Source organism: Chionomys nivalis, chromosome 3, assembly GCF_950005125.1.
Source record: "Chionomys nivalis chromosome 3, mChiNiv1.1, whole genome shotgun sequence".
Lineage (NCBI taxonomy): Eukaryota > Metazoa > Chordata > Mammalia > Rodentia > Cricetidae > Chionomys > Chionomys nivalis.
Window position 1 is genome coordinate 61,634,309 of NC_080088.1, and position 18,294 is coordinate 61,652,602.

At 42.1% G+C, this 18,294-nt stretch overlaps 1 protein-coding gene across 8 annotated transcripts in view; it reads right to left on the minus strand.

The window, feature by feature from the left end:
* The window catches only part of Lrch3 (leucine rich repeats and calponin homology domain containing 3), a 112,397-nt gene extending 94,504 nt beyond the window's left edge, over positions 1 to 17,893 (minus strand). For all 8 annotated transcript variants that reach the window (XR_009056824.1, XR_009056822.1, XR_009056823.1 and 5 more), the window contains exon 1: positions 17,630 to 17,893. Coding sequence is in view for 3 of the 8 variants with exons in the window: in XM_057764294.1 (XP_057620277.1) it covers positions 17,630 to 17,891 (262 nt within the window). In the remaining 5 variants the exon portion in view is untranslated. The remainder of the gene's footprint in view (positions 1 to 17,629) is intronic.
* Positions 17,894 to 18,294: the final 401 nt, after the last annotated feature.

Consider the following 18,294-nt stretch of genomic DNA (forward strand, 5'->3'; position numbering starts at 1 on the left):
ACACAAAAATCAAGGTAAAATAAAAAAAGTACCATTTAGGACAGAAATAAATCATGCAATAGAAAAAATAAATGCCTTCAACAAGGCACTCTGGGAAAACACAACACCACTTAAAAGTAATAACTCAGTAGAACAGTAAGTGCCTAATATAGACTAGGGCCTGGACTCTAGCAATATAAAGAAAGAAAGAAAAAGTAGGAGGTAGAGGCAGGAGGATGACTACAAGTTTGAGGCAAGCCTAGATGCCATGGTGAATTCCAGGACAACCAGAACACATAGTAAGACTTTATTTCAAAAAGCTCAAATTGAAAAAAGAAAAAAAAAAAAAAAACTGCCGAGCACATAAACATAATGGCCCCTTTGTTCCATATGGTTGTAATCTCAAACTGTAAACCTTTTTATCAGGCAGACACTTCTCCGATGAGAATGCTATTTAAGAAGGTCAGTGTTACTGAAAGCCAAGCTTACATTTGTTTGAACTCAAGATCAATGCAAAAATATTCCAATTCTTGTGTACAAATCACTATCTTATACATGATTTTAAAATGTATAGTCAGAGCCGGGCGGTGGTGGCGCCCGCCTTTAATCCCAGCACTCGGGAGGCAGAGGCAGGCGGATCTCTGTGAGTTCGAGACCAGCCTGGTCTACAAGAGCTAGTTCCAGGACAGGCTCCAAAACCACAGAGAAACCCTGTCTCAAAAAACTAAAATGTATAGTCAGAAGGTTGTGGGATAAGCCTTGTAATCCCAGCACTGGGGAAGCAGAAACAAGAGGATCACAAATTCTAGGCCAGTCAGGGCTACATGGCAAGTTTCATGCCAGGAAGGGACACACAATTGAGACCCTGCTTAAGAAATATAAATAAGAAATAGGGTGTGGTGATGTACTCATGGAGCTCAACACCCGGGAGACAGAGGTATGAAAATCAAGAGTTCAGGGCTAGTAGTAGTCTAAGCTATGTGGGACCCAGTTTCAATAGTGATGATGATGATGCCAAAAACCAAACATGCACCTCTGTTTCCCTACTCAAAAGCAAGGATTGTATAAGGGGTACCTGTGATGATGTCTGCTTGATCAGATTGAGAGACGCCTAAAAAAACTGCTGGTGTACATCAAGGTGTTATCTGTCAAGCTATTTTCATGTGGATCAGCAACTATAGGAGTAGATCTATTAATGCCTAATGCAATGGATGGGAGTTTGGGATGAACATATATATAATAGAAGACAGAGGAAGTTACCTTGGTAGGCAAATTCAATTTTTCTTGAGTGGGAGCAAACTTTTGCTGCTGCTATTGCTTTGCCAAAGGATACCAGAATCCAGCTGACTCTCCAGGGTGCCCCTCTTATGCTAAGGCTTCCAGCTTGAGACTGAGCAGCTGCTGCTTTCCCTTGCTCTCAAGCTTGCAGATGGCCACCATGGTAGTCTCCAACCTCTAATGGTGTAGGCCAGTGTAGTAAATCCCCTATATAATTACATATGCATTCAACTGGCCCTCTTCTTCTAGCCAACAGATCCTATCATTAAATCAGTCCTTCTTCACAGAGGCTCTTACTAAATAAGATTCATTAAGATGTGTAAGGATTATAGGTTAGGTATCTATGTTATGCTACAATGTCACCAAGCTGGATATTCCTTCAGATCTTGAGACAGTGTGGTCTGGATATGATTTGAGTACACTTCAGTATATCCATGTGTTGGAAACCTGGTCCCCAGTGTGGCAATGGAACATGGTGGAGCTTTTAAGAGCTCGGGATTACTGCAAGGTAAGGGACAGTTTGAAAGTAGTTCTTGTGGGACCCTGGTTGGTTCCTTTCAGAGTAAGCTACTATGAAAGTGCAGTATTAGCCCTTCTCTGATCTGTCTTCCTGTCTTGTCATGTGACTTCTTCTGCTTGTGCCAATGTATGCCATTACCATGAGGCCCTGACCAGAGCTAAGTAGAAGTAGGTAACATACTGTCAGACCTACAGAACTGTGAGCTAAATAAAACTCTTTTCTTTATGCATTCCTGTACCTGAGACACTTTACTGCAGCAGTGGAAAAGTAACTATACAGACAGGAAGGTTAAAACCAATTATATTGGCAAAAGTTGGGGACGTGCTTTCCAAGTCTTACTCATGTTCCCTATCCTAATCTCCCTGTTCCCAAAATTTCTATTTATTTACTAATTTCTTGGTTTGTTTGTTTTAAATGGGTTCTTACATAACCAAGGCTGGCTTTGAGTTTGCTATACAACGAAGGATAACCTTGAAGTGATCCTCCATCTCTCAAGTACTGTGGGATTCCAGGCATACATCACATCTAGCTTTCCTTTGTTCTTTCTCTCTGTATTTGTGGGATAGTTTTTAAACATGTAATAAAGCTTTTCATAAAAAGTTTTCACATTACGATCAGCACTTCACCTCCTACGCCTACCCCATCCCCACAGATATTTATAAATGACTATACCTGGTAGGCCTGCTTCCCTAACGCTGCTCCTAAAAAACACAGAAGGTGCAGGTCAGAATAAAACCTTCTCTATGTCCAACTTGCTTCACATGTTCTCTAAATGAGGCAGCATTATCTGTACGAAGCCTTGGTTCCTTTTAGTGAACAAAAGAATGAAGACTTTTGGAGCCTCATTTTATATCATCTCACATGGCCACTAAAGCCAGACTGAATGACATTAAGGACAATTTTAATCATTTTATGTGGAAGAGCAGCAGACTTTCAAAAAAACATAAAAAATTATTAACCTTCATTATTTTAAATTATTAAAATTAAGTTTTAAAAATTATTTAAATTTTAAAATAATAAAGCCTCAGGAAGTCTTTCTGAGAATGGTTCTTGTCTATCTTTTGCACCTTGAAGCATAAGGATGCTTGTTCCACATGCAGCCTTAAGAGACTCCACAGTTGGAATCAGACTCTACAGGTCACATTCTAGGGCTGCACTGCTCTAAAACTGACAGGTGACTTCATGCACACTCACCTCCGACAATCAACGGGCTCTAGGTTCATCAGTCAGCAACAGGGGTTCACAGCTGTAAGACCAGGACAGCCTGGGCTACAGTGTGAGATAAGCCAAATCAAATGAAACTAAACTGGCCAGAATTTATAAATTTACTACATAGAAAGAAGAAAAGCAAAGCAAGAACATGCTTATAATCCTAGTACTTAGAAGGAAGAAGAGGAAGATCAGGAATTCAAAGACATCTAAGCTACATAAAGAGTTTGAGGCCAGCCTGGGCTATATAAGGCCCTATCTCAAAAAATAAAAACAAAAATCACCATGTGATCAGGATTCTCTTAAAGTAAATGAGACATGCATAATTATCAAATTATATATACCAGATAAACACAGAAAGCCTACTTTATTTTGTAAGAACCCTACGACTCTGTGAGACTCAGAAATTATTATATTGCTAGTGGTTTTATTTTGGGCACTGACTAATTGTCCACGACATCAATTAAAGAAGGCCATCTGAGTCATTTTTTACACCAAAAGGATGTAAACACTAGTAGTATCCTTAGAGATGTTCTGATTGAACTATACACTACACCTAGTTACAAAAGTCAGCTATCATTTCTTTTTTTTTGGTTTTCGAGACAGGGTTTCTCTGTAGCTTTGGAGCCTGTCCCGGAACTAGCCCTTGTAGTCTATACTCTTGCTCTTCCGGAGGACCAGAGTTTTACTCCTAGCACCAAGGCCAGGTGGCTCACAGCTGCCTTCTATCCAGCTCCAAAGGGTTCCATACCCCTGAGCTCTACAGGCACCTGCACTTCTGTACACATACGGTCCACACACAACTAAAAATAATAAAAATAAATCTTTATTTTTATTTATTTATTTATTTTTTGGTTTTTCGAGACAGGGTTTCTCTGTGGTTTTTTGGAGCCTGTCCTGGAACTAGCTCTTACAGACCAGGCTGGTCTCAAACTCACAGAGATCCGCCTGCCTCTGCCTCCCGAGTGCTGGGATTAAAGGCGTGCGCCACCACCGCCCGACCAAAATAAATCTTTAAAGAATACTCCTCTGCCAGGTGTAGTAGCACATGCCTTTAATCCCAGCACTTGGGAAGCAGATGCACACAGATCTCACTAGATTCCCTATCCAGTTCTAGGCTAAGCAAGGCTATAAAGTGACACCTTGTCTCAAAGAGCAAGAAAAAAAAATCATCTTTCTCAAACTCTTTCCACAGATTGAAAAGGAATGAATAGTTCCCAGCTCATTTTACAAAGCAGGGATTACTTTACCAAAGCCATAAACAGGGTGTAAAAAAACAAAAGCACAGGAAAATATCCCTGATTGATATAAATGCAAAAGCCCTCAACAAAACACTAACAAAATGAATTCAACAACACATTAAAATGAACATTCACACGAACAAATGAGATTTACACCTCAAACAAATTTAACCAAGGAGAAAGTTGTGCCCCCAAACCTGTAAAATACTGATGAAAGAAACTGAAGAGGAACACACACACACACACACACACACACACACACAGAGCCCATGTTCATGGATTAGAGGAATTGTTACTATTATCAAAATGTTCATACCACTTAAAGGAAATCCCTGGTAAACTGACACTTTCTTCTGTCTGTTTTTTTTGTTGTTGTTTATTTGTTTGTTTTTGTTTTCAAGACAGTGTTTCTCTGTAGCCTTGGCTGTCCTGTCAGGGGGGCCTCAAATGTACAGAGATCGCATCACCAGCCTCTGACTCTCCAGTGCTGGGATTAAAGGCATTTGACAACCCCCCCATCCCTTCCATTCAGCAACTTTTTTTTTTTTTTTTTTTTTTGGTTTTTTGAGACAGGGTTTCTCTGTGGCTTTGGAGCCTGTCCTGGAACTAGCTAGACCAGGCTGGTCTCGAACTCACAGAGATCCACCTGCCTCTGCCTCCCAAGTGCTGAGATTAAAGGCATGCGCCACCACCGCCCGCCTCAGCAACTTTTTTTAAAGTGACATTTTTCACAGAAACAATCCTACAATTAGTTGGATATAGTGGCACTTGTGTGTACTCCCAACTAATCAGGAGGCCTCAGGCAAAGGATCTTCTGATCATAGCCTATGCAACACATTAAGGCTCTGGTTTTTTTTTTTTTTTTTTTAAGATTTTTTATTTATTATGTATACAGGAATCTTCCTGCATGTATCTTGCAGGCCAGAAGAGGATACCAGATCTTATTACATATGGTTGTGAGCCACAATGTGGTTGCTGGGAATTGAACTCAGAACCTCTGGAAGAGCAGCCAGTGCTCTTAACCTCTGAGCCATTTCTCCAGCACCAAGGCTCTGTCTTTACAAACAAAAGTAAGCAAAAACCCCTGGGTTCAATTCCTATCGCCAGAAAAAACAAAACAAAACAAAACAAAAAAACCCCAAAAAACCCCAAAACATTCCTAAAATGTTTATGTAACCATAAAGACCTTAAAGAGCCAAAACAATTCTAGGCAAAAAGAACAAAGTTAGAGGCATTATACTGCCCAAATCCTGCCAGAGTGTAGCTCTTAAAACGGAATGGCAATAGCATGAAAATACACAGCCAGTGGAAAAGGCTACAGCCCAGAAACAAATTCCCATATTTTTTTGGTCAAAAGACTCTACCAAGAATCACAATGGGAAAAAGCAGCCCTTTAATAAATGATCTTGGATATCCACATGCAGGAGACTGAAATGACTCAACAATTGAGAGCACTTGCTGCTCTTGCAAAGGACCAGTATTCAGTTCTCAGCACACATATGGCAACTCACAATCATCTGTAACTCCAGTTCCAGGGGATCAGATGACCTCTTCTGACCACCCTGGGCACCAGGCACCCATATGTGTTGTACACACATACACATGCAAAACCACAAATACACATAAAATAAGATAATATCAAAAATGTAATTAGACTCTTACACAATGTAAAAAGATCAACCCAAAATGTTATTAAAAATCTAAATGTAAGACCTGAAACTATAAAACTACTAGAATAAAATAGGGGAAGCTGGTTGTGACTTCCCAGGACGCCACCTTTAATCCCAGGAGAGCAGGATCTCTGTAAACTGAAGATCAGCCTGGTCTACAGAGTGATTTCCAGGACAGCCAGGGCTATATAGTGAGACCCTGTTTCAAAAAAAAAACAAACAAAAAAAAACACCCAAAAGACAAAAATTTAAAAAAAAAAAGTGGGAAGAATCCATATTTGTCTAGAGAATGTTTCGGAAGTGACCCTTCCATAAAAGGCAACAAAAGGTAGAGTAAACAAATGGGACAAATGGTCCTAAATACATACAGAAAGCAAACAACTCCAAGTAACAAACTCTAACTCAATACCAAGAAAATAACCTAATTATGAATGGAGAAAGATGCTAGGCGGTAGTGGCAGTAGGTGGTACTCAGGAGGTAGGGGCAGACCGATCTCTGTGAGTTCAAGGTCAGCCTGGTCTACAAGTTGAGGTCTAGGACGGCAAGAGCTGTTACACAGAGAAACCTTCTCTCAGAATACCAAAAGAAAGGGGGGGGGGATGAACAAAGATAGCTGGCAAGATGGCTTCTCTTGCTACCAAGCCTGATAACCTGAGTTCAATCCTTGGGGCCCACAAGGTGCTCCTACAGACTGTCCAGGACCCTACATATACTTTCACAGCATGTACATGGTAGCCCTTGTACACCCCCCACACAAAATACAATGTAATAAAAAGTTGAACGGACAAAGAAGCTAGATAGATATAATTAAATGAGAAAAGGTGTTCAATATCACTAATTACCAGAAAAAACAAAAATAAAAACACAAAACAAACAAACAAAAAACAAAAAAACCACCTGTCAGAATGGTTATTGTTAAAAAGACAAAAATGAGAAGTGTTGATGAGGATGTAAGAAGGCACGTCTTGTACTCTGTAACAAATGACTTTATGACCCAGCAATCACTTTACCCTCAGTTGGACAAACCTGACCCCCAAGCTTCAGAAGACCTTAACCCTGCAGCCCTTCCTGATTCCTTCTCACTTCTCCTGTGAAACCAGTGATGTGGGCTGTCTCGCTATATATGTGCTGTTTTTATAGGTTGATGAACAAAGCCGATGGCTTAGCAGAGTAAAGCTAAGCAGGAAATCTGAGCAGAGATATATAGAGAGAGTAGATGGAGTCAGAGAGACACCATGTAGCTGCCAAGGAGACAGATGCTAGAACCTTACAGGGAGGTTATAGCCTCATGATGATAAATAGATTGATAGAAATAGGTTAATTTAACATATAAGAGCTAGCTAGGAACACAACTGAGTCATTGGTCAAACCGTATTGTAATTAATATAGTTTTGTGTGATTATTCGGGTCTGGGTGGCCAGTAACAAACGAGCAGTCTCCATCTACAAACCAGCACACTGATTTTTAAGGTAAACACATCCTTGATTTTTCTTTATAATTTTAATGTTTACTTAAACTACACATATTGTGTCAAACATCATGTTCAGCATTATTTCTATGGCTTGACCATGCAATAAACATGTTGCAGCAACTCATTCATTTTCACTGCTAGGAAGTCACATAAACAGATGTTTCACAACTGACTCACCTGAGTTGTCGAACATGAATACTGCTACGGACATTTACGTGATGCCCACATGCATATATAAACACAAGTGTCTTTGGAGGATGTATCTCAGAGTTGACTTTCTAGACCACAGAGCATATGCACTTTTAACTGTGCTGAACAATCCAAACTTGTTTTCAAAGTCAGTGCTGATTCCAACTCCCACTTCCATGAGCAGGGCATGAGTGTCTCCACTCTTTCCCTTCTCTCTGGTGTGTGATATTCCCAGCTCTGTCAGTGGGACCTCAGTGTGGTTATTTTCCAGTCACTGAGGAGGATAAGCACTTTCCCACATATTTATTGGCCATTTGGAATTCCTCTTTGGTAAAGCTCAAACGCTTCCTCAGCTCTCTTTTTGTTTGCAGAAATCCTATGATGTTCTACATACTATATGCATTTATTGGAAATAAGCCTTTTTCGCATGTGGCTTCTCTTTTTTTTTTTTTTTTTTTTTTTTTGGTTTTTCGAGACAGGGTTTCTCTGTGGCTTTGGAGCCTGTCCTGGAACTAGCTCTGTAGACCAGGCTGGTCTCGAACTCACAGAGATCCGCCTGCCTCTGCCTCCCGAGTGCTGGGATTAAAGGCACGCGCCACCATCGCCTGGCTTACATGTGGCTTCTCTTTATGATGTGCAAACTGTTCTCTAAAATGTGTCTTCAGTGGAAAATCTGTTGTTTATAAGATAGTGTGTGTGTCTGTGAAGCCTAAGACTATGCATTGTATGTATGTATGTACATATATATTCTTTTCATGGCTGGCCTCAAACTTGCAATGTAACCAAGAATGACTCTGAACTTCTAACCCTCCTGCCTCTCTACCTCCTGAGTACTAGGATTAGAAGCTATTGGCTTCCTTAGAAATTCAAAATAATATTCTTTTGCTTGAATTATTATATTTACAAAACTCTTTTCCTCAACAAAATGGAATAACTGCATCATAAATGAACTGAAAAGAGTATATGATGCTACATAACTTAAGAGCTATATTTTATATTACTCTACCTCCCAAAGACACATATGTAAAAGAAATCAGAACTTGAAAAAATCTTGGCTGAATGCTGCTGGCATTATTTCAGTCTCCACACTGACTCTGTGGTCACCATCCTACTATTTACCCTTCTCATTTCAAAAGTCATCCCAGTACAGAGAATCATGGATTTTCTTCCTGAAACTTCAACTGAAATCTTTTTTTTTTTTTTTTTTTTTGTTTTTCGAGACAGGGTTTCTCTGTGGCTTTGGAGCCTGTCCTGGAACTAGCTCTTGTAGACCAGGCTGGTCTCGAACTCACAGAGATCCGCCTGCCTCTGCCTCCCAAGTGCTGGGATTAAAGGCGTGTGCCACCACCACCCGGCGTTGAAATCTTATTTTTATATAGCTTTATACTAAACTACCACGATTCCTAACACCACCAGAGTCTGTCTCTCTTTATAAGTTCATGAGTGTGTATGAGTATTTATGTGTGTGTGTGTGATCTAATAATGAAAATCTTTTTATGCCAGGTCCCTTTTCCACAGTGTTAATATAGTATACAACTTGTACTTGTTTTTGAGGCAGAAAGGAAGAAGCATGAAGATGAAACTCTACTAGCACCAAAGACTTCAGCTTTTAAATTTCTCGTGTGTGTGTGTGTGTGTGTGTGTGTGTGTAAAGGCACAAGGATATGGCCGTCAGAGGACAACCTCAAGTGTCATTCCTTGCCCTCCAATTTGAGACATGGTCTCTCTTATTCACAATGGTCACACAGGCTAGTTGGCTGACAAGCTTCTCCCGTCTTCACTTCTCACTACCTGACAGGGCAGGATGGGATTAAAAATGCTACTGCAAGCCGGGCGGTGGTGGCGCATGCCTTTAATCCCAGCACTTGGGAGGCAGAGGCAGGCGGATCTCTGTGAGTTCGAGACCAGCCTGGTCTACAAGAGCTAGTTCCAGGACAGGCTCCAAAACCACAGAGAAACCCTGTCTCGAAAAACCAAAAAAAAAAAAAAAAAAAAAATTAAAAAAAAAATGCTACTGCAACTCTGTCCAGCTTTTACTTGAGTCCTGTAGACCTGAACTCAGGTCATCAGGCTTGCAAGGCAAACATTTAACCCTCTAAGTCATCTCCTTAGTCCAACATATTGAGGTTTTGTTGTTGTTTTTTGAGACAGGGTTTCTCTGTAGCTTTGAAGCCTGTCTGGGAACTAGCTCTTGTAGACCAGGCTGGCCTTGAACTCACAGAGATCCGCCTGCCTCTGCCTCTTAAAGAGCTGGGATTAGCCGGGCGGTGGTGGCGCACGCCTTTAATCCCAGCACTCGGGAGGCAGAGGCAGGCGGATCTCTGTGAGTTCAAGGCCAGCCTGGTCTACAAAGCTAGTTCCAGGACAGGAACCAAAAGCCACGGAGAAACCCTGTCTCGAAAAATAAAAAAAAAAAAGAGCTGGGATTAAAGGCACATTTTTATGAAAGAAACAATTCCATAGACCTCTCTGTTGGCATGCTGTGAGGATCTTTTATAACTGAGTCCTGCTTTTATGTCACCAACCCCTTTGCCTCTGCCCTCACTTTCTAAGCCTCTACTCAACATCTCTGTCATAACGCCGCCCGCCATACTATTTTCACAGATACAATAAACTGCCAAGGTAAGTATGGTCTACAATATAAACAATACAGAAAAATTCTAGTTCCATTTATTATGCCTCAATATCACTGCCAAATATAATTCTCTACAGTGATGAAAGGTTCTACTTATTTATTTGATGATTTAAAAAAGTTCTATCAGTTCTATGTAGTTCAATATAACAGACAAAACTGCCCAATATGAAACATCTCCTGAGCACCTGAAATGTAGTTAGAATATCTCAAGAACCTATTTTCCATCTATTCATTCATCCATCCATCCATCGATTCATGTATGCACCCACCCATCCACCCATCTACCCATTCATCCTGGATATAAGATGCTGTATGTAATATACGATGCAGCCCAGTTACGCATGCTAGGCAAATACTCTACTTGAAATTAAGATTTTTTTATCTGTTTAAGTGTTTAACCTGCACGTATATTTGGGTATCACATGTGTGCCTGGTGCCCACAGAAGTCAAAAGAGGGTGTTAGATCTCGTAGAACTGGAGTTATGGATGATCGTGAGTCACGTGTGTGCTGACACCCAAACCTAGATCCTCTAGACGAGCAACAAGTGCTCTAACCAGTGAGCCGGCTCTGCAGCGCAGATTTTAAATTTTACGTTTTCTTTTTGTGTGTATTTATGTGTATGTGTGCACATTCAAGTGCACATGTGTGTGTCACAGTATACATGTGGAAGTCAGAAGACAACCTGCCTGGAGTCAGTTCTTTCTTCCCAGGACACATGTTCTAGGGATCATTTGAAATTAACAGGTTTCACTTGGGACAGTGGACCCTGCACTTCGCCTGGCCAGCACAGCAGAGCTGACCCTATTGACAGTGGTGCAAGTAAACCCACTCCGAGAACTTGAGCATGGAAGATCTGGCCCTGCCTCTCATCTGCCATATGGCGGAGTGGGCAGGAGTGTGTGTGTGTGTGTGAGTGAGAGAGAGAGAGAGAGAGAGAGAGAGAGAGAGAGAGAGAGAGAGAGAGAGAGAGAGAGAGAGAGAGAGAGAGAATGTTCCTCCCCCACCTGTGGTAGGTGGTAGAGATGGCCCTAAGGTCATTAAAGTGGGAGAACTGTCTGCCCCTCATCAGCTGCAGCACTCAGGAGAGTGGCCCCTGCACCTCACCTGGGCAACACAGTTGAGCTGGCTCTGATGGTCCAGGTGTGGGAGAGAAGACCCTGAGGGGAAAGCAGAACAAGTCCGCCCCTTGCTCTTCACTGCAATGGGTGAACTATCCTGGAGACCTGGAGAGCTCACCCAGGTAGTAAGGATGGGGAAGAACTGGGGGGGATGGGAGGTTGGCCAACTCAGAAACTACCCAGGCCCAGAACCAGTTGGGCTGACCCACCCCAACATCCACTTCATCTATGATCTGCTGGAGTATGTAAAGGGACCAGTCCTACAGACCCAAAGTTGCAGGAATGTTGCAACACAGGACAACAGGATATCTAAGAGGAGTCTTAGAGAGGGACATCAACAGTGTAGCAGAAACCAGACGCCTCGGACCAGACCAATGACTCTTTGCAATGAACACTTGCAAGTGAAGATGTATGGACAAAAGGGTTTACTGCATGACTCACTGAGTCGCACTACAGCTTCCATGATGAGATTTTTTTTCCTTTTTTTCCTCTTAAATTTTATTTTATTTTGGGTGAGTAGTGCAATGACAGTGGGCAGATATGGAGGGACAGGGAAATGAATGAGATCCAGATGCATGATGTGAAATCCACAAAGAATAAATGGGAAGGAAGGAAAGAAAAGAAAAATAAAAAGAAAGAAAAAGATTATCAGGCTTGGTGGGCAAGTGCCTTTGTACACTGAGCTATCTAGCTGGCCTAAATCTTTTATTTATTTATTTGGTTTGCTTTTTTTTTTAAGACGGTTTCTCCGTGTAGCCTTAGCTGTCCCAAAACTCACTCAGTAAACCAGGTTGACCTCAAACTCACAGAGATTTACCTGCTTCTTCCTCTCGAGTTCTGGGCTTAAAGGTGTGTGCCACTACTGCCTGGCTAATCTTTTATTTTTAATAGATATATATTTTGAGATAAAATCTCATTATGTTGCTCACTGTTGTCTGATACAAGATTCAAATTCCTGTGCTCAAGTAACCCTCCTTAGGCGCTCGAGTATCTGGGAGCCCAGGCACATGTTCAGCTTCCTTCCTTCCTTCCTTCCTTCCTTCCTTCCTTCCTTCCTTCCTTCCTTCCTTCCTTCCTTCCTTCCTTCGTTGCTTGATTGAAACAAGGTCTCATCAGCTATCTTAGGCTGGTCTTAAATTCCCTATCCTCCTGCTCAGCCTTCTAAGTGCTAAGATTATAGGCAAGTACCTCTAGATCTAAAAATATTTTTAATAGCATCTATGGCTAATGACTATCACACTGAAAAGCACAGTTCTAGAAAAATTCATGTATATACACATATCATGACTGATATAAAGAAAACACATTATTTCCACTTAAGACCTGGCGCTCTGGTACATATTTCCAAGACTTATAAAACCATCATTTTGTGGGTTACATATTGCATTCTTGACAAATTAAATGGCATTTTAGATGTCTCCATTCTTCTTGCTTAGGAAATAAGTATTCATTTTTTAGAGTCTCAGTTCTCATGACTTTGATGACATTGCATTATGTTGATGCACCTATTACATCTCCATTTACTTTCTTCTCAAGTGTGAAATCTAATTCTTCCCTCCCCATCCCCACCCCTCCTGTTTCTTGTTTTCTGTCTCCCATACAAAAGCCATTTCTTACACTTTCAACTATGACTCATGCTTGCTGTCTGCGAAATACTACTTATCTGGTCATCTCACTGTACAAGCTAAAGCACATCATTTAAACTGAGATGGCTTCTCCTCCGTGAAGTAACTCGGATGGACACCACAGTTCCTCCAGGCTTTAGAAAGTTATGAACTCTGGAACAGGTCTAGTTACTAAATTTTGTTTGAGCCGGGCGGTGGTGGCGCACGCCTTTAATCCCAGCACTCGGGAGGCAGAGGCAGGCGGATCTCTGGGAGTTCAAGGCCAGCCTGGTCTACAAGAGCTAGTTCCAGGCCAGGCTCCAAAGCTACAGAGAAACCCTGTCTCGAAAAACAAAAACAAACAAACAAACAAATAAATTTTGTTTGCTTTTCCTAGGGGTGATTCTTCCACCTTTTCAAAATGCCAGAAGACTCACTCTTCTATTCTTAGAGAAAGAATCGGAATCTCTGAACTTTCACTATAATTTTCTTGAATATATGCTCTAGCCCCAATTTTATTCTAAAGGTCCAGGTTTGTATTGCTTTTGGCTGTATACCACTAACTAGTGGTGCTACCAAACATGATACCAATGAAGGTCTTAGGCAAACAAAAGAAAGCTTAGGTTTCAAATCTGTATGACACCATGATCAAAAATACAAACTTTAGCTAGGCGGTAGTGGTGCACGCCTTTAATCCCAGCACTCAGAAGGCAAAGGCAGGCAGATCTCTGTGAGTTCAAGACCAGCCTGGTCTACTAAGGTAGTTCCAGGACTAGTTCCTTAGCTACTGAGAAACTCTGTCTTGAGAAACCAAGAAAAACAAAACAAAACAACAACAACAACAAGAAAACAAAACAAAACTAAAAAACCAAGCTTTAGAATAATATGTATGGCCGGGCGGTGGTGGCGCACGCCTTTAATCCCAGCACTCGGGAGGCAGAGGCAGGCGGATCTCTGTGAGTTCGAGACCAGCCTGGTCTACAAGAGCTAGTTCCAGGACAGGCTCCAAAAAACCACAGAGAAACCCTGTCTCGAAAAACCAAAAAAAAAAAAAAATATGTATATGACTATTCTTGGGACAGGGTCTCACTATCTAGCCTTAAACTTCCTAAATAACTCAGGCTGCCTGAACTCCTTGATCTTCTTCCCTCAGCTTCCTAAAGATTAGGGTTATAAACATAAACTAGCATATCTGGCTAAATATGAATGTGAATCCTAATTCTGTTGCTTTCTGGTTGTGAAGTCCTGATTGACTGAATTTTAACATCTCCTGAGTCTCAATTTTCTAATGTGTGGAATGAAATACAATAAATTATCACTCACAACCCACACAATTGTATGCTTAGCACAATTTCGGATCATGGGAAAGGCTTGCTGCATTGAAAATGTTTAAGTGTGGAAAAGCTAGTCCCAGCCTGGAATGCTACTGGGAAATGGTGGAACCGTTAGGAAGTTGGGTCCCTGGAGTTTTGTCCTTGAGGAAATGCAGGGAGCCCAGCTCCTTCCTGGTTCTGTTTCCAGGCCATCAAAAAATCAGCACACCTCTCTTCTGCTTTGGTAACTTAGTAAAGTGACCAGGGACTAAAACTTCTAAAGTCAGGAGCCAAGTAGCCTTTCCTCCTCCTTTGAAAAAAAGTTTGTTTTTAAAAAATCATCTTTAATTATATGTAAGGGAAGGGGAGTATGTGCACTCCAGGGCAGGCACCTCAGAGGCCAGAGGTTTCGGATCTCCTGGGGCTGGAGTTGCAGGCAGTTCACAACTGCCTGCTGTGGGCGCTGGGACCAGTCTCCAAGAGCAGTACCATCTCCAGCTCCATTTCCTCCTAAGCCAAGCATCACTGGTATTTTGTCACGGCAACAGACAACACTGATTAGGCTTAATAAGTGCCAGCATAGTAATAGTATTATTATTTTTCTGGTTCTCCAGAATCAACAGCTCAGCCATCTTTATTTATTTATTTTTTGTTTGTTTGTTTTTCAAGACTGGGGTTGTCTGTGTAGCTCTGGCTGTCATGGAACTCACAGAGATCCTTCTGCTCCTGCCTCCCGAGTGCTGGGATTAAAGGCGTGTGCCATCATGCTCAACAGTATCTACCTTTTTAAACAAACTGCAGGAAGAGAAACTCAAGAAAATTCTAATTATGTCCAGGTATAAACGGTATGGGTAATAATAAGTGCTGTTTCATAGGATGTAAATTCTTAGAAAAAAGCAATTCTACCATGGACATTCCATACTTAATCAAAGAACAATCTGTGAGCAAACTCTGGCGCAATTTTACATGGTTTTAAATCTTCTATCGCATCTACTCTAAGCAAAATAGATTTTAACTACTGTAAGTCTGAATTCAGGCTGCAGAGACGGCTCAGCTGTTAGGTGTGCAGACTGCTGTTGTGGGAGGACCTGAACTGATCCCCAGCATCTACAACAGGTAGCTTGCCCTCCAAGGAAGCTGGAACCCTCTTCTGGTTTTGGAGTTATGTCAAACAGGGCTCCGATCTTAAAGAACCCCCCCTTCCTCTGTCCTTGGCTACAGGTCTTTGAGCACATTATTAAGTATCTCTAAGCTTTGCTTTCACTATCTACAAAAAGAAAAACAATGCCTCACTGCACACAGAAGCTACTTGGTACTGTGAAGAAAACAGAGTTAGATAAAAGTCTATCAGTAGTAGGAGTATCTCTGAGTTATTTTTCCCATGAAACTGGATGTAATCATATTTAATTCATATGCTGTGCATATTTAACAAGGCAGTACGTTTAAACATCTAAGGATGAATAACAAATAATGAACACTCAATAAATTATGTCATTGGCATTAAGCTGCCTGTTTAAAACTATTTTTGTTCTAATTATAAGGACTGCCAAAGTTAGAAATGAATCTGGTCTAACAGGTTATAAAATACTTTGTGATCTTTTTAATCTCTTTTTTATACTTTTGACCAGAGAAAATGTCAACCAACAATAACACCTTTCACTTAATACAGTAGCGAGAACATTAATGTATGAGTAACAATATACATAAAAAACCCAGAGTTCAAGAAGGAAAACTCTCCTTGAGATTAAATATTATTTCTTATAAGTGTCTGTTCTTCTTTGTCAATAAAACTTTTATTTCTTGATGGCTCAAACTGTTGCTTCCAGAATTACTTAAGAGCAGATAAGATAAGCTAGATAGACTCCTATCGTCACCTTTTTCTTTCCCTCCAGGCTTAGTGTAGCAATATTGAAGTGACTCACCCCAGTATAAAAATCACTCTGCCCATCCGCCTCTCCCGAGCAGAATCAGGACGGCAGGGCTATGAATGGCAATTTAGAGGATGCCTACCAACACACACACACCAAGATTCAAGTAACTGTGCAAGTTAAAAAAAAATACAAATTATATTCCAAGGACAACTCCCCAAAATAAGCTTTAGTAAGCAGAACAAAAGTTTCTTTGAGGATAACAATTTTTAGCAGAAATTTAACATCTTTGTTTTCAAAATTTTTTTTTAGTGTTTAGTGGAATGTGCGTGTGTGTGTGTGTGTGTGTGTGTGTGTGTAGACAACTTTCAGGAGCCATTTCTCTCCTTCCACTATATAGGTTCTGGGTATCAAACGCCGGCTGTCTGTCAGGCTTGGCAGCAAGAGCCTTTTTACCCACTGAGCCATTTCACCAGCCCAGTTCTATCTGTTTTCCAACATGAGTTATTATATGTAATAATTACCAATCTTTGCTGACTTACAGAAGCTTAAGAAAGTATTAACTCTAAGATTTTAAAATTAACCAGAATGAGGATGACACAATGTATATTGCACATTCACTAGCTGTACAAACACAAAATATTTATACCACTTCATAAGGTACTTTTCCCCTTACATTTATATAAAACATAAAGACTCAATTCTTAATCTACTCCCTGAGGAAACTATAATTTAAACACAAGAGGAACACATTATAGTGTGTTGAATACCTCAGTCACCATACATTGTTTCCCACAAGTAAGGAAACCAAATAATACTTAATTCCCACTCTCTTTCCTGTCTTAAACAATATAAGGCGAAGTAATGTTTTTAAAGGGAAAAGCAAATATAGATGAGGTAGACAATATCCTATGAAGTTTTTCTTCTCACGTTTTTTTTGGAGGACAGGTCAAAGTGGAAAACGAAATTAATGAGCACCTAAAGATGCGTTATTTTTACAAGTATTTTTCGGTAAGTCAACAGACGGAGGCGGAGAATGAAGCTAACAAAGTTAGAGTCCACATTACACACACACACACACAGACACGAAAACGCCAGCGCGGACATGGGTCCTTTGACAATGCAGCACCCAGCGTCACCCGTCCTACGATGGAAGATCCTGCTTGCCACAAACAATCCCCAACTCTCAGCAAAGTCAATTTCCAGCCTAAATCCAGAGGGCCTGAAGCCACCGGGGTGGGGCAAAAGTCTACAGGGGGCACTGATAGCGGGATTTCTGAAAGCGACTCAAGAAAAGATCATCATCCTGTCAGTCGCCCGGCTTTGGGGATGATGCTGCGCGCCGCCGCACCCCAGGCTCCTGGGCTGGGCTAGCCAGGCCGGGGGTTGGGGGGTGGGGTTGCACGGTTCCGCCAGCCTCCCCAGTTACCCCGGTCACGGGAGCCTCGAGCCGGTCGCCACACGCCCCCACCCGATGAGCCCCTCCCCACCCCGCCGGTCCCGGGCTGCAGGGATGCCTGCGCCCCGCTCACCGGCCCGGGTGGTGTCCGTCAGGTCATGGTTGGCCGCTCCCCGGGGAAACTCCCTTAGTTTCCGGCCGCTCAGGCTCAGCACCCCGGTGACCGCCGCCTCCTCCAGGGCTCGGTCGACCGAGCGGCTCCACGAGCCCGGGCCAGGACCAAGGCCTAACCCAGGGCTCGGTCCACAGTTTGCACCAGAGAGGTTTCCCCCTGACGCCACGGGGCCAGAGTACTCCGCAGACGCTGCCACAGCCACCAAGCCCGCGGCCGCCATTTCCCAGCCGACAACACTCCGGCCCGGTCTGCGCATGCGCCACCCGAACCGCTGGGTGGGCGGGGAAAGGGGCTCGCGGACCCCGGCCAGCACTCCCGGACAGGACGCGCTGTGCCCCGCCCATACCGAGGTTTTCTAGGGAAACTCAAGGGACATCATAGAACTGCAGCAGCCCTCTACACTGAGCTCCTAGCGGTCTAAAAGGCCACTACAAAAAACATCTTTAACAACCTTCCTCAATACCCCGTCTTCCTCCCTCAGCGGTGGATTACACTAAACAGCAAGGATTTGTTGGTTCTGCTCCTGCCAGAAACTTGTGCAGTTAGGGGGGACTCCATGGGATGTGCCCGAAATTGTCTCTCAACTTGTAACCATACCAACAATGATTTAAATTGAGATTTGC